The sequence below is a fragment of the Salvelinus namaycush genome, chromosome 2 (genome assembly GCF_016432855.1).
Source record: "Salvelinus namaycush isolate Seneca chromosome 2, SaNama_1.0, whole genome shotgun sequence".
NCBI lineage: Eukaryota > Metazoa > Chordata > Actinopteri > Salmoniformes > Salmonidae > Salvelinus > Salvelinus namaycush.
In genome coordinates, this window is record NC_052308.1 from 49,587,982 (window position 1) to 49,610,884 (window position 22,903).

At 39.7% G+C, this 22,903-nt stretch overlaps 1 protein-coding gene and 1 long non-coding RNA gene across 2 annotated transcripts; both read right to left on the reverse strand.

Annotated features, from left to right (window-relative positions):
- Positions 1–7,289: 7,289 nt before the first annotated feature.
- LOC120026428 (ubiquitin carboxyl-terminal hydrolase 37-like) lies at positions 7,290–9,950 on the reverse strand. Its single transcript, XM_038971290.1, has 6 exons — positions 9,591–9,950; positions 9,037–9,159; positions 8,581–8,712; positions 7,852–7,984; positions 7,611–7,747; positions 7,290–7,468 (listed from the first exon to the last, which is right to left on the reverse strand). Exons 1-6 carry the CDS (start codon positions 9,941–9,943, stop codon positions 7,405–7,407), a joined length of 942 nt encoding a protein of 313 aa, XP_038827218.1. The 5' UTR covers positions 9,944–9,950; the 3' UTR covers positions 7,290–7,404.
- A 9,075-nt stretch (positions 9,951–19,025) lies between these two features.
- LOC120026437 lies at positions 19,026–21,100 on the reverse strand. Its single transcript, XR_005473089.1, has 2 exons — positions 20,419–21,100; positions 19,026–19,975 (listed from the first exon to the last, which is right to left on the reverse strand). It is a non-coding gene; the product is annotated as an uncharacterized LOC120026437 (long non-coding RNA).
- Positions 21,101–22,903: the final 1,803 nt, after the last annotated feature.

The window sequence follows — 22,903 nt, forward strand, 5'->3', positions numbered from 1 at the left end:
TCTGTACTTCTGGCAGTATAGTTTTGATTAAGAGATGTTGATTGACGTTGTAAATTCTATTCAAGATCCAACCTTTGTGATAAATTGGGTTTGGTTTATCGAACCCGTACTATTGCCTGTTGCAGTTAGTTAACAGTGATTTACAGTGAACACAGGTTGAGTGCTAGTAAACACATATCTTGATTTCAACTATACTAATCTATTTGATAAAATTACTAAACCTGTATATTCAACATTTGATAATGATTGGCAAATCCGTATATTTAACAACAACGTTGAATTTGGGTATTATAGGAGGAACGGGATATAATTTGTACTTTCCCCACCGGGTGTGGTCGTATCAAATTATGCCAGAGAAAATTGGTTGTGTCATTTAGAGGGAAAATGCATACATTATAGCTTTGGGTCACTTTTCAAAAGTGGCTAAAAGTTATTGGTTTTTGGTTAGGTAACACCAGGGAATTCGAACAAGAAATAAACGTATTCTAAACGTGATCTGAAATTTAAAACGAATGATTTGAGGGTATTATCATAATTATTAGGTTTTGTTTTTGTAGTAAACGTTTGGGTTAAGGGGTTTCCGTGTTCCCAGAGACAAGATATCTTAAAGGGGTACACTCATATATGGAATATTAGGAGTTTTATTTTCTGAGTTTTATTTAGACAAGGGAATAGATAAAGGGTTCTTTTAGTATGTCTAGACATGGTATGGAACACGACTGTAAGGGGGTGGTGTAACCTTTGACCAGTTTTCAATGCATTCCCAGGTGGTTTGATCACCCACAGGGGGGGGGGCAGTGAAGATAATGATTCTGTGGTCATTTGGGTTACTAGTTTTGAGGTAAATTGGACAGAGGAGTCAGGATTCTGTTTTTAAACATTGGCTATGAAGGTTTTGAATTGGCTATTATTGATGCCAGGACATGGATAACAGAATGGGTAGATAACAGTTACTGAATGGAGACGAAAGGGAGAATTGGACATGTGGAGAATGAAAGGGGCGTTCCTATATGATAATGTCATAACATAAGGATATTTTACTAATCTTACCTAAGTCATTATTTAGAGTAGGTAAGGTTGTTACCTGGCCAGAGCCAGGTATCAAAAGGGGGATGGGTACATTGTGGTCTAGGATAGGATGGGGCCTATTGGATAATAAACTAATTAAAAAATATATATATAATAATAATTATAAAAAAATTCTAGCTAACAAATAGGCATAGAAGTTAAATATATAATCAGATAGAACAAATGAGAAACTGTTTGTTAACCAAACCTGTATGTCCAAGATTTTATGCATTACAGGTGAATTAAAGGAGAAGGTGATTCACTCGACCTGGGGGCATATCGCACTTGGAGGGTGAGACACACTGACACTGCCGAATGATCACAGAGTTAAGGAGAAGAACCGTAGCTATTAAAGTTCGGGGGTCAACTCCTTAATGAAGATTCCCTGACCCCGCCCTCTCATCACTGTGTACGTTCATAGAAGTGAAAGTGTTGCTTGGTCTCTGGCTGATGATGTGTTCTCTGGGAGAGGGTGGGGCTTTACAGGACTGCTTGTAGTCCTGAGCTGTCTGATTGGGATACGATGGGGATGGTTACCATCACAGTACTGCCAGGGCCACCACCAGTTCCAACGGGCCAGGTTCAGCCGGCCTCCTCCACCACTTCAAGACCAAGTCCCACACCATCACCTAAGCTCTCCAATCCGGTACAGGTAATAAATGTGAAAGACATCTCAGATAGTGACCAATTGGGGACTGAAACTGGTTAAGAGGGTAGGGAGAATATGTGGTTGGCCTATATGAGATACACAGCCAAAACACTTAATAGAAAGGACTGTGTGATCTGTGGACATGCCAGACCTATTCTGGCTGCTCACCCATTTGCCCTAAGCAGTGGGAAGGTTGGATGTGCATATTGGAAAGTTTCTATTATAATAAGCCAAATTCAACCCTGTGGAAAACTCTGAGTCTTGTGTTCCCAGAAGTCCCTCCCCAGAAGGCACCGTGGGGAGTTAAGGCATATGGGGGAAATTACAGCTGTATCACTGGTACAGGTAGGGGTACAAACTATGGGAGGCTCCCTACTACTGACTGCATCACTAATGTCACTATTAACTAGAGGTGTTGCTGATGTATGGTGGATGTGTGGACCTGTCAGGCGGTTGACCCCCATTTTGAAAGGAGACTGGCAGGGCACATGTGCTTTGGCCAGTCTGATAACACCATTGCCTATTATTAAGGTTACAGCTAACCAACTCCTGGGATCTGCACATGACACAGAGGCTCGGGACCAACCCAGGAGACGGCAGAAACGTGACGCTCCTTGGTCCGAGGGTACAGATAACATCCACACCAACCTGTTGGGGTCCCAATAGGGGTCCCCCACGAATTCCAGACATTAAACAAGAATGATGGCCTGTGGCATTTATTGCCCATTATTGGCCCAGCTATTGTTGATGCTAAGCAGAATGCCTGGATCAATTATATCTACTATAATCAACAACGATTTGTTAACTACACCCACACAGCACTTAAGGGGATGGCTGAACAATTGGATGCCACCTCTCGAACCAGTAGACAAAATAGACTAGCACTAGACATGATTCTGGCCAACCAGGGGGGTGTTTGTACAATGTTTGAAGAACAATGTTGCACGTTTATCCCTAACAATACCAGTCCGGATGGGAGCATTTCAAAAGCTCTGAGCGGGTTGGAAAAGTTATCTGTGGAGATGAAGGGTCTTGCAGGTGTGGAGGAGTGGACTGTTCTCCTGGCTGGGTGGTTGGTTTGGTGAGTACACTGTATTGATGGTTACTGGATTTCTGACCGTAATAATTGTATTTCTTATATTAATGTGCTGTGCTGCATGTATTATCCCCTGTTTGAGGAAATATTTTACAGATGTTGCGCACGCTGCAGTTATGATGCCACTGCTTGCTCACGGGGGGATGCTGAGACTGTCTTGACAGAGGATGATCCATGGTTTGCTATAAAAGAATAAAAATAAAAATGTGCTTATTTTTGGTTTTAATTCATTATTTTTGCTTCACAATATATCTTTGTAATCTTTTACCTTGTATATTGTCCTACCTTATGTCAAGGTTTAAATTTCCTGGGTGGGAGGTAGCCAACCTGGTACCTGTTAGGGGTAGCAGGGTGGACTAGATGGTTTTTATTTTCTATACAATAAAGGTGTGTTTCTTTTAAACTTTGTATTCTGAGATCAAAAGGGGGAATCGAAATTTCTATGTAAAGAGATCTATGAATAACACTGTTCTCCCTAAGAAGGTTATAAGTTCCTGGGTGGTAACGAGCCCACCTAGTATATGGAAAAAGGGATGAAATGTTTATTGTATGTGACACCTTTCAGGTGTCAAACGGGGGAATAAAAAATAAAAAATGTCTATGTTAATCAAAAATGTTTATGTTGACACCTTTTAGGTGTCAAACGGGGGATTGTGGGGTTTTTATAAGGTTTTTTGACATGCTTAACTAACTATAAGCTAGTAGGGCTTCTTATGCATTAAAGTTTGAATTGCTGACTCTTGTGAACCTGCATTTTCCATTGTTCTCACTTTTACCAGTGCTCAGGGCCTAACCATGAATATCAGTCTGAAATGTGTGTGTGTTAAAGAGAGCGCTGTAGTGTATGAAATATGTGTGGGTATGCAACAAATGTATCAGCATGTGGGCGCTGTACTGTGTGACCGAGACTGTGCTAATCTTAGAGAGACACAGGAGGGGGTGAATCAGGAGACTGCTGACTGAGGTGTACAATGGACAATAACAGATAAGCTATACACACGAAGAACATATGTGAGGTTCTGAGTAATACTATAACACACGTGATTGAATATTAGCAACTGTATTACATGTGATTGAATACTATAACAAACGTGATTAGTAATTGTATTAAATGTGATTGAATATTAGCTAACTGTTGGCCTGGGCGCCTGGATGTCTGTGTGTGTGTGCTGGAAGTAACAGTTAGCTCAGATAAGAGTGCTGGGAAGCTGTAGTTGGCCTTGAGCGAGAACAGTGGACATTGTATACAGGTGCGAATATCTCAGACAATGTTATAAAACTGTCTGACCCCAGTCTCTGGGGTGAAGGAGCGTAATCTAAACAGCAACAGCGAAAGGACACCAGAAAGCGCAAAGAAGCTGGGACCAGCTTATGTGCCAACATCAACGATAGGCTGGGTAAGTCTAAACCACGCCCAGTCTCTACTCTGACAGGCCGGCTCGGAAGCGGGAACTAACCTCTGTCACGAGTATAATATACTATCTTTGTCAGAAACAAATCAGTTCTCTGTCTTATCCTGCGTGATGAAACATTGAACCCGTATATACGGAAATTGTATTTGCCATTTATTACCTTTTGAATTAAACAATTATTTTAACCAAGTTCAGGTGTAATATTGTTCCTATCTCAGTTGAACTTTCGCAACCCTAACACTAGCTAATGTTAACGTGACATGTCTAAACTAAAGATCGCAAGTTAAAGCTTGCTGTTAGCTAGCTAACGTTAATGGAGGTTAGATGGCTGGCTTGTGTTTTCTCAGAATGCCCTTTCACATTGCTATTCGCTAACTAGCTAACATTGAACCTATTTGGTTAACTCTATCTAGCTATGACAATTGGTTTGTATTGCCAGTAACGTTGCTCTATGGATTGTGATTTAATTTCAAAAGCCCAAGTTAAAAACATCCTAAAGATTGATTCAATACTTCGTTTGTCATGGTTTTACGGACTGTAATATAACTTTTTAAACTTTTCGTCCGTACTTTCCGCTGGACCTACCCGCGCGTCATGAGTTTGGAAAGTGTACTGAACGCTAGAACAACAAGGAGGAATTTGGACATAAATGATGGACATTATCGAACAAAACAAACATTTATTGTGGAACTGGGATTCCTGGGAGTGCATTCTGATGAAGATCATCAAAGGTAAGTGAATGTTTATAATGTTATTTCTGACTTCTGTTGACTGCACAATATGGCGGATATATTTGTGTCTTGATTGGGCTCTGAGCGCCGACCTCAGATTATTGCGTGGTTTGCTTTTTCCGTAAAGCTTTTTTGAAATCTGACACAGCGGTTGCATTAACCTTTCTCGCCCTGGTGTTCCGCTAGCAGAACACGCACAACATTCCGCAAAATTCAAAACTATTTTTTGGAAATATTTAACTTCCACACATTAACAAGTCCAATACAGCAAATGAAAGATAAACATCTTGTGAATCCAGCCAACATGTACGATTTTTAAAATGTTTTACAGCGAAAACACAATATATATTTATGTTAGCTCACCACAATAGCCAAACACACAACGCCATGTTTTCACCGCAAACATAGCTTTCACAAAACCCACAAATAGAGATAAAATTAATCACTAACCTTTGAACAACTTCATCAGATGACAGTCTTATAACATCATGTTATACAATACATTTATGTTTTCTTCGAAAATGTGCATATTTATAGCTACAAATCGTGGTTTTACATTGTGAATACGGGGCCATAATGCACCAAATTGTCCGGAGATATTTTGGACAGTCACGTAATCTAACCAAAAACCTAATCATAAACTTTGCTAAAAAATACATGTTGTACAGCAAATGAAAGATACACTGGTTCTTAATCGGAATGGCCGATTAATTAGGGCCGATTTCAAGTTTTCATAACAATCGTAAATACACGTACACCTTTATTTAATCTTTATTTAACTTGGCAAGTCAGTTAAGAACACATTCTTATTTTCAATGACGGCCTAGGAACGGTGGGTTAACTGCCTCGTTCAGGGGAAGACAGATCTTTACCTTGTCAGCTCAGGGGATTCAATCTTGCAACTTTACAGTTAACTAGTCCAATGCTCTAACCACCTGATTACATTGCACTCCACGAGGAGCCTGCCTGTTACGCGAATGCAGTAAGCCAAGGTAAGTTGCTAGCTAGCATTAAACTTATCTTATAAAAAAACAATCAATCAATCATAATCACTAGTTAACTACACATGGTTGATAATATTACTAGTTTATCTAGTGTGTCTGGCGTTGCATATAATCGATGCGGTGCGTATCGTTGCTCCAATGTGTACCTACCATAAACACCAATGCCTTTCTTAAAATCAATACACATAAGTATATAATTTTAAACCTGCATATTTAGCTAAAAGAAATCCAGGTTAGCAGGCAATATTAACCAGGTGAAATTGTGTCACTTCTCTTGCATTCATTGCACGCAGAGTCAGTGTATATGCAACAGTTTGTGCCGCCTAATTTGCAAGAATGTTACGTAATTATGAGATAACATTGAAGGTTGTGCAATGTAACAGGAATATTTAGACTTGTGGATGCCACCCGTTAGATAAAATACGGAACGGTTCCGTATTTCATTGAAAGAATAAACGTCTTGTTTTTGAGATGATAGTTTCCGGATTCGACCATATTAATGACCTAATGGTCGTATTTCTGTGTGTTATTATGTTATAATTAAGTCTATGATTTGATAGAGCAGTCTGACTGAGCGATGGTAGGCACCAGCAGGCTTGTAAGCATTTATTCAAACAGCACTTTCGTGCGTTTTGCCAGCAGCTCTGCTGTTTGAGACTTCAAGCCTATCAACTCCTGAGATGAGGCTGGTGTAACCGATGTGAAATGGCTAGCTAGTTAGCGGGGTGCGCGCTAATAGCGTTTCAAACGTCACTCGCTCTGAGACTTGGAGTGGTTGTTCCCCTTGCTCTGCAAGGGCCGCGGCTTTTGTGGAGCGATGGGTAACGCTGCTTCGAGGGTGGCTGCTGTCGTTGTGTTCCTGGTTCGAGCCCAGGTAGGAGCGAGGAGAGGGACGGAAGCTATACTGTTACACTGGCAATACTAAAGTGCCTATAAGAACATCCAATAGTCAAAGGTTAATGAAATACAAATGGTATAGAGAGAAATAGTCCTATAAATACTATAATAACTACAACCTAAAACTTCTTACCTGGGAGTATTGAAGACTCATGTTAAAAGGAACCACCAGCTTTCATATGTTCTCATGTTCTGAGCAAGGAACTTAACCGTTAGCTTTCTTACATGGCACATATTGCACTTTTACTTTCTTCTCCAACACTTTGTTTTTGCATTATTTAAACCATATTGAACATGTTTCATTATTTATTTGTGGCTAAATTGATTTTATTGATGTATTATATTAAGTTAAAATAAGTGTTAATTCAGTATTGTTGTAATTGTCATTAAAAATCGGCCGATTAATCGGTATCGGCTTTTAAGGTCCTCCAATAATCGGTATCGGCGTTGAAAAATCATAATCGGTCGACCTCTAGTCTCTACACCCAGGGCTAAACCCTATGTGCTGACTTTGAAAGTGAGTGCTAGGCTGCTTAGCAAGGTGCGCTCAGAGCTGAAGTCCAATGAGACCAATGATGTAATCCTCTATGGTGGACGACTCACGCCCCCAGCTTCAAAAGCAGGACAAAGAGAAGAAAAATGCATCAGGTTTCTGTTTCAGGTCTCTGCAATGTTATGCCATGTGGTTTGTAATATTATTTGTAGAAAGATCATGTTACCAGTAGATACATTACAACTAACGGGAGCTCTTACCTGGTACATGTGCGCACTGACACAAGCTGGAACTCCAGCTGGGAAACAGGGCAGGTATAGTTCACCCCGAGCGTCTTCAGTATCATGCCCTCCTCCTTCAGCTGGCACAGCATATTCACAAGTAACTCGTGTGCATCCTATGATGAGAACAAAAAATACCAAGATAAAATCAAATTATTGAGTGACAAATGAACCCTTGCAAAAATTGTGTTTGTTCAGAAGAGAGTAGTGCCTCAGTTACCTGTTGCATGTCCCCCAGATACTTGAAATCGGATCCCGACAAGGAGTACTTGACCTTCCACATGAGGTCTGCTTTTGAGGCCTGGTTTGCGCCACTGCAAGGTAGACCAAAACGGTGCACATCAGACCGACACCTGTAGGGGAGACAGAGAGTAAATTAGCAGCTGACTGGATGGTGTCAACCTACTGGCTTACGGCTGAAGAGGCAGATGAATATATCCAAATATTTTTTATCTAGCGGCACCCCATCATTAGAAATGATTAATTCGATTCAATGCAATTTCACCTTAGAGGACTGACAATGAAGCAAAACAACGAAAATGTGTTTGTTATTCTCCTAAGATATTTGGTTTGGATACTGCTCTCAATTCCAGAACATTTTAAAAACGACCAAATTTCCCATCCTAATGTGGAATGTTCAGTCGATGAGCATTATGGGCAATGTGGTCATTCTACAGTTTCCAAATATCTACATCATAATCATTGTGTCATTGTTGTTCCTCTGGGTTATGAAAATTCCGGGGAAAAATTGAAATAATTAAATAAATGCAATACACAGCGGAATATGACTTGGTTAGGGGAAGGGTTAGGGTTAGCGAAAATGCTTTCCTAACCTGCTACGAAAATCACTTTCTATAGGAGTGGCGTGAAGGGAGTGTGTCCCTTCTTTAATTTATGACCACAAATAATGGGTGGGTGGGGGTGTGTCTGCTTTTGAGCCTTCCCTTACCTGAGCAGGTTGGAGAATGGGGAGGAGCTCCAGAGTTGTTCCTGGCGTAGGATTTCCTTTGAGAAGGAAGGCAGGACCAGGAGGCACTGCAGGGTGGCGTTTAGGAAGCAAGTGTTGCCAATGTTAGGCAACCTGTGAAGAAGAAGCAGCCATCAGTACACACATAGAGATACAATATCCTAGAAACATAGAATGGCCTATGTCATAAACCTTCATAACTCTAGAAAATGCTGACAATGGCAGCCATCTTGGTCAGGTATAAGTTCTTTGTCATTCTGTGAGTACACAAAGAAGTGGATGTCCTTTTGACCAAGATGACCATAATTCATGGGTTTATAAATATCTAATAAAACTGACATGCTTGATAGTAAGCCCCATCCCCATAGTATATCAGACATTGATCTCTAAACAATAAAGAGCTTATTTTCAATGCATCTACGGTGTGTTGTGGTTTACCCAAGAAGTTCCATGTTGACCAGGGCCCCCCGTTCTCCTCTGACCCTCTGGTGGCTGAGCTGGCCCTGTGAAGAGTCTGGCCTCTGGGGCCTTGGGCTAGAGTGGTCCTGAAGAGACAGAGGTCTGAAGGAAGGAGAGAAACAGGTCTAAAGCCTCCAAAGCAGAGATAGTATCACTCTACAGTCTCTCTCTTAAATACTATACTGTACTATAAACACAGTCTGAGTAATTATGCATGTATTGCTGTCCATATTAATGCAGTGTACTAAGCAGACCAGGGCAATAGGTTAGTACTCCATTTATCCACTAGATGTGATTAGAAGAGCCTAAAACTACAGTTTGAGGAAAATAACTTTCTGGGACTGTGTTATCAAGCATCTAGGATCTGTTTAGCCTTTTAGATCATAATAAATCAGATTATTATGGACAGAGAGGACCTGATCCTAGATTAGCACTCATACACTTGATAAACACTGGCCCTGGTCTTGTAGCTCTAAACCCAACTCTTCAAGGAGACTCTAGGATGGCACTGTACTTATTTTAGTTTGAATTACCTGACTGTTGCGCCCTCTTTTCTGATGTCTCCATGACGGTCCAGAGGGTTGGTAGGAGAGGGAGAACTAGGGCAAGACACCACTGGAGAGGATTTCACTGGGGAAGGGTGTTTGGCAGGTGACCTGGGGGGGAGGGTGTTTGGCAGGTGACCTGGGGAGAGAGGGCTGTTTAGCAGGAGAGCAAGGCTGAGAGGAACATTTAACAGGAGAGGGAGGTGGATCGAGGGAGGAGAGTTGGTCAGAGGGTGAGGGGTCAGAGGTGGCGGAGGCATTCTGTTCAGAACGGTCAGTTGGAATTGGAGAGGAGGATGAAGTGCTACTCTCCTTATTATTTCTTGTCTTCTGCTCCACATCAATTGAATTGGCTTTCTGCCGTTTTTTCTGTTGACAAGAATATGTGTTAGTGCTAAATACTTTTTCCCCCTGATCCCAAGCCAATGGAGAAAGAAAATTGTGGGGTGGGGGGTCATAATAATAGGAAGAGGTAGGCCTAAATTAGATGAAGATGAAGGCACATAAAATGCCTTTATTGTGGTGGCGTGTTCAATTAAACAATATATAAAAAAATTATGTAAAAAAGAACCAAGAAAACAATGTAGCATATCTACAATATTGTATGTATACTGCATAACTTTGCTTTCAATAAAACATATTTGATAATTTAACTCTATATTTAAAACTATTCTAGATTGGGTTGCCAGACGGTTGGTGTCATATATGACAGATGACATCACAAAGGACTTAAAGCCAATTTGAACAATGTTTTTTTTTTTTTTCACCTTCATTTAAGATGGTTTTATTTTATTCCTCACACTAAAAAGGTTGAATGTGAAACTTCGATTGTAAGAAATATGCTAATATTTTCAATAGCTGTTATGAATTTTCATAATATGTTATCATTGAAATGTGTATCAAACTGTTGAAGAGTGACTAAAAACATTTCAAACAATAAAATAATTATTGAAAAGGTCCAAATCATCACTCAAAATAATTATGTTCCACAAAATGGATAATATTTTAGTCCCATATAAATAAAACACATATATTACATTAACGGTTCATTTTGACATGCATTCTTGGGGCGCCATGTTTACTATGCATCCTAGGGTTAAAGTAGAAATAGAATGAAACAAACAGGCATTCTATTTTGTATCTATTATAGTGGGCACTATAACTTAGTAGATATCGATGACGTGCACAATGCTACATGTGTGCAAAAATAACGTTCAGAGTTAAAAAAATGAATAATGCTCCTTCAAATCACACAAAAGTGTTACTGTCAAGTTCAACACAACAAAAGCAATATCTTTTGGCTACACTGCACGCAATTACATTGTACACTTTCTGCCTGTGGACATCTGTTGTACAATTTGTTGGCATAATTTCTCTCTTTCAGGCAGAGAGTACACCTGGTACACTCTTTTTATCCACTGTATTGAAAGAGCTGTATTGAAAGAGGGAACGTGTGTGGCGTTTCTTTCACCTCTATTGGCATCCAGCATAAGCCAGGCCCAGCTCCAGCTACAATTGATCCCTGAATCCACTTGTTTAACAAGCAACGCTTCATTTTCAATTTCAATTATCTCATTCTGAAAATTAACCATATACTGTAGAGGGAAAACATTAGTTCACAGATAGTAGTTAGTTCGTTAGCTAGTTAACATTTCACACAGATTGCCAGGGTCAATCCAGTAAGCAACTAACGGGTTCTAATTTGAGGAACGGCAAGGAGTCGTATAACGTTACCAATTAATACTATAGCGAATTGGCTAGGTAACTAACGTTAGCTCATCTGATGTTGTAATGTTAGCTAGCTGTCTGACTTTATTAGCCAGCTAATTTTCAAACAATAAACAAAATTATTTGATCAGCTATGTTTGCTAATGTTGCTCAACATTTCTCTGGCTAGCTAACGGAGAATTCGATCCAGCTAACTGTTACAGTACTATAGCAAGATACATTGCTAACAATACCTGTTCCACCACACTTTCTCCCTCACCTCAAACTTTCCAAATGCCAGTTGTTTTTCGGTTACAGCTCATGAAGTACGCTTCATCACCTTCCCACCCCGTCTCCGTGATCAGGCTTCTCACCTACCTCTTCGTTATCGTTCAACGGACACGCTGCTGTAACTGGCGAACTGCCTTTGCACACTACTGCTGTCTTTCCAGAGCGCGCGCTGATTCTGTAACTAGAAAATAGCCGGGGAGGGGGCTCAAGATGGCGGCATGAGAGGGTGTAACATTTCTAGCTGAGGAACAATTTTTGGGTTTTCTCACAAAGTTTATAGTTTTAGACTGCAGTTGCAAATTGTTTTTTCACAAAAAATGTTTAGCTATTTTGAATAATTTTGTAATTAATCAAACCATTGAAATATATTTCCAACGAACAAGCTAGCTATCGAAGTTTCAGCGTGTGTAGTTAAGTTAGTCTGCTAACATCTTCATAGCTAGTAGCATGGAATCAGGACATGACCAAACTGTTGCTGAGATAATGGTTGTTGAAACTTCCAAGGAGAAAAGAGGCATTGTTGAAACTCACACATATGCTTGCAGTGTAAAAAAGGGGGGTGAATGTGATTCATACCTGAATACCCCAACAAAGGAGCAACTTCCAAAGAAGCTGAGAAGTGAACCATCAATGAGCCAGCTACAGGACAACATCGTCCGCATCCTCACGGCTAAAATCAAAGAGAGCGCAGATTACATGGATTTGGTGAAAAAGAACACTATCATTATCATTAACCTGAAGAAATCGATTGATTTCAATGCTGGTGAAGTAAAAACTCTGAAGCAGCAGAACGCAACATTGAAAATTCAGGTTGCAAAGCAGGAGAAGAAACTCACTGAAATGGAGTCAAAGGTACACGAGAATGACCGGTATAGTGGGAGATGGACTCTTCGAATTTATAGAATAACATCAAAGCAAGAGTGAGGGACATTTGCAGGGCAATAGTCCCGGAGGAGGAGCGAAATGTCGTTGCAGGTTCTCTGGATGTAGTGCACCGCCTGGGTAGGCTGAGAGATGGGGAAAACAACCAGCCACCACGACCAGTGATCATGAGATTCAGCGAGGGATATGACATGGAAAAGTGCAAAGAAAAATTACTATTTAAAGAAGAAAACCTGAGGATCTGACAGCATTTGACAAAGAAGCTTGTCTTGTTTTGCACACTTTGTACAAAATAATAAAACGCAGTACTACAGGATATTTCTTGACGTAGCTCTTTATTAGCTAGCTATAACTGGCATGTTCACGTATCGCCAACCAGGATCAAAACTGACCATGACCTAACCATTTGGGTGGTCTTAACCAATCATAGCACAGTATGATATGGCGGTAAAATGCATCCAATTATAATTCAGTATGTTTACACATATGAATATTACAAAGCTCGGGAATCGTCTGTGGCGGATGATTGAGAGAGCAAGGAAGGAAGGGAAAAGTGCATACTTTGCGGAGCCAAGGCTTTTGGTAATGGAAGGGAAATTCACGCTGACACCTAGCTTGATGACTGCTGGATTTATCAAGTGAGTTGTGCAGGACTGAGTTTTATTTGCATCTGATACAACTTTATATTTCTTGAGGAAAGAGCATTGTTTGTGTGAGCCAATTTTTTTTATATATATTTTTTTTATGGCAGGGGAATTCCCACTGACACTTAATGTTAGCTTGATGGCTATTCGTTTTACCAATCTATGGTTCAATGTTATTTGCAATTGTATAAAAAAATATATAATTTAGGTCAACCACTTGCGTGGTGCAAAGGACTGTTTTTATTTGCAACTAGTAAGAACTTTTCTTTTTGTGAGAACCCGATTTATGTGAACGTATACAAGTTTAATATTCTTCATATAGTCACTGTGATAGTAAATGTCCATTTCTGTTTTTTCTATTAATGCCAGGGGAATCCGTAATATTTTGAAAATTAAATCTTTATTTTTGTATTGTAAGGGTAAGAGTGCCGACTTTTATTTTATTCAAGAAACTCATGCCTGTTCCACAGATACTGCGTTTTGGAAGTGTCAGTGGGGGAATGCTATTTGTTTTTCATTTGGTACTAATCGGTCAGCAGGTGTCGCTATTTTAAAAGGCAACTTTAGGGGTCATATATTGAGTCATGAAGCAGATAATACAGGGATATGGATTATACTATTGGTAGATGTCAACCACGTTTAATGAATTGTTGTAAATACTTATGCTTCCAATAACAAGTCAAGTTATTTTATTTAGAGACATTGAAAGGAAAATAAGTAAAATTATGTCTAAATTTCCATTGGCCAAAGAAATATGGGGTGGAGATTTTAATACAGTATTACATGATAATCTAGATAGATGGCCTCCTAAGGATAGAAATTCTGTTTGTGAGATAAGGAATATATGTCTAAGGTTAGGTGTTCTAGATATTTGGAGGCATAAGAACCCAGATAAGATTATGTTTACATGAAGTACCAAAGATTTATCTATACAATCCTGTATTGATTTCTGGCTGATATCTGAAGATATGGCTGACAAGGTTGATAGTCTTGATTGAACCATCGATTTTAACACACCACAAAGGGATCTCAATAAAGATAAATATGCATGGTTTGTCAACAAAAAAAGTTAGTAAAGGTTACTGGAAAATGAACAAGACTTTACTAGAGAATTAAGTATTTAAGAAGGAAGTAGCAGGAATTATTGATGAATACTGGAAATGTGCCTGTGTGATGAATACTTTTGTAAGTTACTGGGAGCTAATTAAATTTGATATATATTATATATTATATTATATATAGATATATATTTCAATGGGGAAAGAAATTGCTCGTGCCAAGAGAGAGAAAGAATATGACATCATAAAGGGAATAATGGATTATACTAAAAAAAAACTGAACTAACTAATCAGCAATTACTGGAGCTATCATCATTGCAAATGCAGTTAGACTGTATATACGAGGAAAAGGCCCAGGGAGCGTTTGTAAGATCAAGACGAAAATGGATGGAAGAGGGAGAGAAAAATACAAAATATTTCTTTAATTTAGAAAAAAGGGCAGGCGAAAAGACTTCCATATGTAAATTAATTATTAATAATACTCCCAATGAAAATCCAAAATAAATCTCTCAGCAAGTTGCCCAGTTTTATCAGAATCTGTATACATCAGCCCAGTCAACTTCCAATATGGATATTTTCTTAGGCAATGTAGCCAACATTGCTAAGAAGATAGATAATGATTTCAGGGATTTGTGTGATGAGTTATCTGAAATTGAGATAAAAGACTGTATTAAAAGCCTAAAGGACAATAGGTCCACTGGAAATTATGGTTTAATAAGCGAGTTTTATGAAGCGTTCAATGATAAATTGATTCCTTTCTTTCTTGCTATGTTTCAAGAATCAATAGAAAAAGGGGAGTTACCGGGTTCCTTAAAGCAAGGTGTAATTACTTTGATTTCCAAACCTAATAAGGATACTCTTTATATAGACAACTGGAGACCCATTAGCCTGTTGAATAATGATGGGAAATTATTTGCCCTTGTATTTGCTAAGCGGTTGAATGAAACAAGGCTTGCATCATATAATTGATGAAGAACAATCTGGTTTTATGCATGGTCGACACATTAGTAATAACATCAGGTTGATCTTAGATATGATTGACTATAATGACCTCATCCTTGATGATAGTTTTCTTATGTTTGTTGATTTTTATAAAGCTTTTGACACTGTAGAACATGAGTTTATGTTCAAAGCAATACGTTTTTTGGGGTTTGGTGACTTTTTTTGAAAGCAGTCCAAAATTTGTATAGTGATTGTACTAGCTCTGTAAAATTAGCTCACGGGACATCCCAAAGATTTGATATTGGCTGTGGCATTAGGCAGGGCTGCCCAATTAGTCCATTTTTATTTTTATTGGTTACTCAAATTATGTCTCTTCATATCAAGAAAGGGAATTTTCAAGGTGTTTCACCACTTGGCAATGAATTTAAACTATGTCAACTGGCTGATACCACCATATTTTTAAGAGACAGGAATGAGGTTTCTAAAGCAGTTTCCTGTATTGAAGCCTTTTCTTTAGTTTCGGGTTTGAAAATGTATATCGATAAGTCAGTGTTATTTCCACTCAAGGATTGTGTTTTACAGGAAGTATATGGTATCCCAATTAAAGATAAGGTTACTTATCTTGGAATTGTAATATGCAAGGATGAAAAACAAAGGAGTGAATTGAACTTTAAACCCATTATTTAGAAAACAAAGAAGAAATTGAACCTCTGGTTGATGAGATATATTTCGTTATACGGTCGGGTTTTATTGTCCAAAGCTGAAGGGTTATCCAGATCGGTTTATGTCTCGTTATCACTTAACTTTACCCCCTAAAATTGTAAAAATATATTCATTAGCAATATTAACATCAAAGATAAATGTAGTAATAAACAGATTAGGAATATTGTTTGTGATACTACAATTCCCTCAGCAAGATTATTTTGTTATACGGTCGGGTTTTATTGTCCAAAGCTGAAGGGTTATCCAGATCGGTTTATGTCTCGTTATCACTTAACTTTACCCCCTAAAATTGTAAAAATATATTCATTAGCAATATTAACATCAAAGATAAATGTAGTAATAAACAGATTAGGAATATTGTTTGTGATACTACAATTCCCTCAGCAAGATTATTTTGGACAAATATCTATGGTGATATACAATGGGGGAAAGCATGGAAAATTGCTAACAAATATTGTATCAGTAACAAAGTAAAGGAAGTTTTATTTAAAATGTTACATCGAATTTATCCTGTGAAACATGTTTTGGAAAGTTTCAAGCAAAATATTGACTATAACTGTGATTTTTATGGAATGGAGAAGGAGACCATTTTGCATTAGTTTTTTGCCTGTATTTATAGTAGAATTTATAGTAGAATGCAGTGTGTGCAAACCTGGTCAAGAACTACAGGAAACGTATGATCTCTGTAATTGCAAACAAAGGTTTATGTACCAAATATTAAGTTCTGCTTTTCTGATGTATCAAATACTTATGTCATGCAATAAAATGCAAATTAATTACTTAAAAATCATACAATGTGATTTTCAGGATTTTTGTTTTAGATTTCGTCTCTCACAGTTGAAGTGTACCTATGATAAAAATTACAGACCTCTACATGCTTTGTAAGTAGGAAAACCTGCAAAATTGGCAGTGTATCAAATACTTGTTCTCCCCACTGTATATAGGAAGCTACATAGACAACTATGAAGGTGAGTAACGTTACCAAGTCAGTGACAGATATAACGTTAGCTAGCTACAATCATATTAGCTAGCTAATTTAACTATTAACTGTAGCTAGCTAGCTAGTTACTTCGTAAAATGATGTAACGTTGACATAATCTACCTGAGAATGTGTGTATTTTCGTTAGCTTGGTTAAATTATGCTTGCTAGCTATATTTGCTAGCTAAAAATAATTTTTATTCATGTCTTCTAAACAGTATCTAACAAAGATACATTGACAGGGGAGATCACCGCAAGGGCTGCCTGCCACAGGTCCATGAGGAAGAGTGAAATAGATATTAATGATGGGTCCCAATCCCAATTTAGAATTGCCCACTTAACCTGTTATTTGGTAAAGATCTGTTGATGCAGTGTTTGGTAATTGTGTTACTAAGACACAATGTATTCCTGTATAGTTAAATGAGCCCCTAGTTAAGAAAACCAGACACGACTGTTTATTGTTATTTATGGGCCACATCATTCTTGTTTCTCACTTCAGTCTTTCATCACACTTATCTTCACAGATGGTGTTAAAGCATTCCGTACCAGTGATAGTGGTCCAACGCCACTGCTCCTGTGTTGCAGGAAGTGCTATGTGCAATCATCTGGTGGCCCTTTACCAGACAGCGCACTACTCTCAACTAAACATTCCTGCTGCACCACCAGTTCACAGCTGCACAGACACAGAACAGCGTTGGCACGAGCCAAGAACACTTGTGAGTCTATCAGTATCCATAAAAAAATGCACCTGAAAAGTATTCAGCCTATGTAACAGTAAATCCTTGTTAATTAGGGTGTGGAGCCAGGTCCGGTTGATGGGATAGAGTTCCATAAACCTACTAACTCGTGTGATGATGGAATAAGGTAAGTTGGAGGTTCCTAGAATGGAAACATTTAGAAAACATTTATGTGAATTTTTGTTTTTGTATCCAGATGATAAGCCTAAACAGTGGTGTCTTTACGATGTAATGACAAATGTTTGGGACAAAGACTGGGGGAAATATATAATCTATAAATCTGTATATTTTAATCCTTTTTATTTGAACTTTCGAGCTTGTGCTGTTTCTGGAAAAGTTACATGAGTCTTTGTCATAGTAAATCTCTCCAACCTGATGTTAAGGTTTTAAAATGTTTTGCAGAAGTTCTCTCTACAAAGCACTCAATGGATACATGCCTGACATGGACCTTCTCCGCGTCTCAGAAACGTATTCCAACTTTTCTCCATTTACTGCCCCTCTTGTGACAACAATGGAAATGTCAGCTGATGTGCCCCTGGTTGAGTCTGCCTTTGGGCCAGTGCAAGCTGGCAGTGTGCTGTCCTATCAACTTCCACAGCCAAAGACCCGTGAAATTTTGAAGATTGCCGATGCCCCTTCTCCACTAATACTTCCATTAGATGGCAACAGGCTTCAGTCTTCCCAGTGTGCTTACGTCCTTAGCCATCAGGAGCAGTTCCACGTCAAGGCATTGGAGACAACCTACGAGATGTCACACAAAGTCAAGGTTGCTACAAGGGAGCAGAGCAGCAGCCCGGAATTGCATCAGCTAAGGAAAATGAGAATAACATCCTCTCGTTTCCGAGAGGTTTGCCATGCCCGGGAGACCTCAGCTGACCGCCTAGCTGAGCGGATGTTCAAGGGATCTGGTGTACAGACCGTGGAGATGAAGAGGGGGCTAGCCATGGAGCCAGTGGCTGTACAGGAGTATTGCACACTAAAGAATGTTAACTTCTTTCCGTGTGGCTTCGTAGTGCACCCAGATGGTCCGTGGTTAGGATCCTCTCCAGATGGCATCATATTTGATCCCAGTGTGAGACCACATTTTGTACTCTTAGAGGTCAAGTGCCCAAATGTACCAAGTTATGTTGACTGCCCTTACCTGAAGATACAGAATGGAGAGCTGAAGTTGAAGAGATGTCATGCTTACTACTGGCAGGTGCAAGGTCAAATTCTTCTCACAGGTTGTAGCTGGTGTGACTTTGTCATCTGTGCACAGGAGGACATCCTAGTTGAAAGGATATATAAAGATCTACAGGTTTCAAAAACTATAAGAGAGAAGGTTGACCACTTTTATTTTTACCACTACTTGCAGAAGTGTCTCTCGCACCTGAATGAATCCCCAGCATGGGTGCCAAGTTTAGTTGTTTCATGAAAAATAAGTATTGATGTTCTTGTGAAGAAAACTACAGCAGAATAGATTTGTTTAAAAAAATGTATTTCAGCAAATGTTCAACAGTTCAGTTAATCAATTACACATCTCTAACATTGTATTCAATCTTGCATTCTGGCTATTCTGTGTTTACTTGATTTCTTTCCCCCACCCCTAAACTCATTGCCTAATTAAACCCAATACAAGCTCCACACAAATTGATATTCACTACACGCCACTGCAAATAATTGGTTGATGCTGCCTGAGATGGTCAGGGGGATGACTGTGTCAAACAGCTTGTGCTCCTTTACTCTGCAGATCATTCTTTCAACATGCACTCTCAGCCTGGCAATGGATTGGGTCTCCCTAACCTCATGCGCTGGCATCTGTGTGCGTCTTGACAGAAAGGCTGGCCGGTAGACCTTGCACGGAACAATGTCATCTACGAGAAAGCCCTTATCCACCATAATGGCCATGTCGGGTGAGTAAGGAAATAATTCCAGACTGCTTGAAGATCTCCTTGTCACTCACAGATCCAGCATACAACGATGACACAAAAGTGACAGCTCCATGTGGTAACATACCCAACATGCCCTTAAAGGTACAGTGTGACTTGTAGGAAGAAAACACCTCACTCTGCAGTAGTAGTGAAGATGGTGTGGCAGCGGAGTTTAGTGCAGTCGATCACTACCTGGGTGTCTGGATAGTCCTTGAACTCAGGTGGCAGGTGGGCTTTGATGGTTTCCTTCCATATCCGTGCTGATCCAAACAGACAGTAGAGGACGTTGGCCCAAGAGATGATAATCCGTCTCACTGTCGATTGGTGGATGCTGAACCGATGGGCCAAATCCTTCTGCTTCAGACAGAAGCTTCCTTACCAGTTTTCTTCGAGTAACACTTGTTTCAGATGGATTGGTGCTTGTGTGACTTATAAACTTGGTTTCTGCTGCCCGCTCAATCAAGTGCCAGAAGGCCATCAGGTGGGTGTAGATTGCAAATCTAAAGACAGACCCAGAGTATTTGAACAACAAAAAAGCTTATTACTATTATTGCCCATCCTCGCTAAGCATCAAGTAGCACTAGACATGACCTAGCTGCTATTGTAGCCTGTTTTTCTTGTTACTGCAATTCGTACTGTAATTCACAGCAGCTATCATCACAGCAGTGAATTTGTTTTAAATGTTCTGTTATTTAACCTGGGAAGTGGACTAAGAACCTAATCTTATTTGCAGCAACGACCTGGGAGCAGTTTTGGGGGTTAACTGAAAACTAATGTAAAGACAATATACATTCAATGTGCCTACTTATGCTAAGATATGCTAGCCTAATTTTAAATAACAATGAACATGTTCTTAAATGTAAGATGGACTTTGGGATAATAATAATAATTAATAGTAAATAAAACAATAGTAATGCTGGATAATAATAAATCATTACTGTACCTTGTGTAAAAATGTATATCCTCGTCAGAACCAGCAAATCGCTGTAGACCAAAGCCGTTTTGAGCGGTCAGTTTCTCCAGCTTGGCTCGAAGCTCCTTAATTTATTTTACATGCTCATGGTTTGCCATTAGGGCCATGTCAAGGGCTGCGGGTTCAGAGACTGCACAGTAATCATGTGTCTGGACCTGATCAGAGACGGCAAAGTCCATAGGCAGCGCACCTTGTTCTTCATCCTCCTCAGTCGGAGCAGGAGGTTTCAGTGCTCTTTCCCAAACACCTGGTCTCTTTTGAATGTTCCAGTTCCACGCGAAGACTGTAGGAACAAAACCTCTTTTTAGGTATTATCACCCCCCCCCCCCCATTTTTCCCTCAACAAAGTCACTCTCGATGAAATGTGTACTACACACTTTTGTGTGTTAGGTGACAGTAAAGTTGTCACGACGTACTGCCACCAACCACCTTTTTCTCTGAGCTCTTCATCGACCGGGAAACCATGGAAGCTCACAATACCATTACATTTGGAAGAAACTGAACAATGTTCATTAGCACCTCATTCGCGGGGCTGTAATTTAAATGTAGTCATTGCGAACTATTTCAGTCAGAAATGCATCGACAACAGTTAGATAGCTAGCAAGCTAATGATAAAAACAATAGCAGAAATCGCTCCGGAAGTCATCAACATGGTAGGAAGTAAATTAGAACGTTGGAGGCGGTATAGTGCATAGAATAGAGCCAATTGGTTGTCTCTTCTCTCTTCAGTCGCGTGCTGCATTCTGTTATGTGAAAGATTGGCTGAGCCTTGAATACAGCCAGTATTGCTCCAAACGCGCATCACTTGTTCGCTTACAGCCAGTAGTGATCATAACACCCCCCCCCCCAAACTTTTCTCATCGGATCTACACGATTCACGTAGGTCACCTATTTTGGATTCAAAACAGCGAATTTTGCCAAGAGGTGACTAGTTTGCATCCCTGTGTTTAGTCAGTGGCCCACTTTTACTGCAAGGAATTCTAATTGGTCAACCACAGGCTAGGGTTGGGGGTTACAAATTACATCCTGTCACTTTGTTCTGTGGAGGACAGGGGAGAATGAACATCTACCTCTCAGCATAACATCTATGATTTGTCCTCTTTGAATAAACCTATTTTTCTCCCCCTGATTTGCTTTAGGGTCTGTGTTATTGGAGAGTAACATCAACTGATAACACCAAGTATTAGTAATGGTGAGAGGTTAGCATGTCTTGGGGTATGATCCTCTAACTTTCTCACTCATCATTATTCAATATTCATTCATGATAATCGGTAATCATGGTAGCATCCACATTAATGTAGAAGTGTTCAGAAACATACTAAATTCTTATTTACAATAAAATGACTCCAAAATGACACAATACATTATTTATCGTTCATTACCCTTAAATATCTCAATCATATCACGTGAAAGGAAAGGAGTTCACATAGGTCATTTGGCGACCCGTTACTCTACTCAGAGAACCACGGTTACATCCGTAGCCCAGCATTTTCATGTCTGTATATATTCAAATGGAATACAGCTGGAGAGTAACTTCAAAAGATACTCATAGCATCTCTGAATCTTTAGAAGGCTCCATAACATCAGCTGCCCAGCTGCTTCCCTTTGTCCTATTCCTATTAGGACCGGCCTGAATCCCAGACGATAAAGCTTCCTGAGTTGAAAGCAAGAGTTACAACAGAATTATCTTAAATTTGATTATCTTACATTTGTTTGTCTTTATTTAAATTGCATGGCATGCACAAGTCATCTCCCGACATCCTAGGGACCTGGGTCAATGTCAAATATTGCAGTGCATCCGGTGTGACCATGCTGAATAAGAGCTTATACACCACAGTGTATTTCACAACAGTAGGATTTCAAAACAAACCAAATAGAAGGGAAGTTATACCGTTTAAATAATCAGACACTCTATCCACCACATTTACATGTGTACTACATTTAGTGTGTATACTTTATTTGTTTTTTAACATGCGCTTTATACATAAGGTGAAGTAGTCAAAACAGGGGCAGATATGACATACGCTACTGAAAAGGATGCTCATGCTAGTGTTGAAGAGCAAGTCTCCCTTGAGCCGCATGATTGACAGACCACTCATAATTTTTTGTGGGGGGATATCGGAAGTCCGATTACTTAAGTGATTTTTTTTTTTTTTAGACCCAGCAGTGGAAATGTCGTCAGGGAAAGACGTAAAGAGGGGAAAACATTGGTGTTGAGGCTGGGCCGGGGATGTGAGGCTGGGCCAGTGCTGCCTCTGTTGAGGCTGGGGGCATTGAGACTGGACCTGGTTCTACCCCTGTTGAGGCTGGGCAGGGGGTATTGAAGCTGGGCCTGGTGCTGCCCCTGTTGAGGCTGGGCTGGGGGATGTTGATGTTGGGCCCAGTGCTGCCCATGTTAAGGCAGCTCTGAGTGTGTTGACTCTGGGCCTGGTACTACCCCAGCTTGGGCTGAGGG

Bases quoted from the DNA above. Each gene is read 5' to 3' on its own strand.
- LOC120026428 (XM_038971290.1), bottom strand. From the start codon at position 9,943: ATGTGGAGCAGAAGACAAGAAATAATAAGGAGAGTAGCACTTCATCCT. The intron at 7,985-8,580 runs GTAAGGGAAGGC...TCTCCCCTACAG, and splicing joins CCATTCTCCAACCTGCTCAG to GTGTCGGTCTGATGTGCACC. The intron at 7,748-7,851 runs GTAACTGAGGCA...TTCTCATCATAG, and splicing joins ATCTGGGGGACATGCAACAG to GATGCACACGAGTTACTTGT.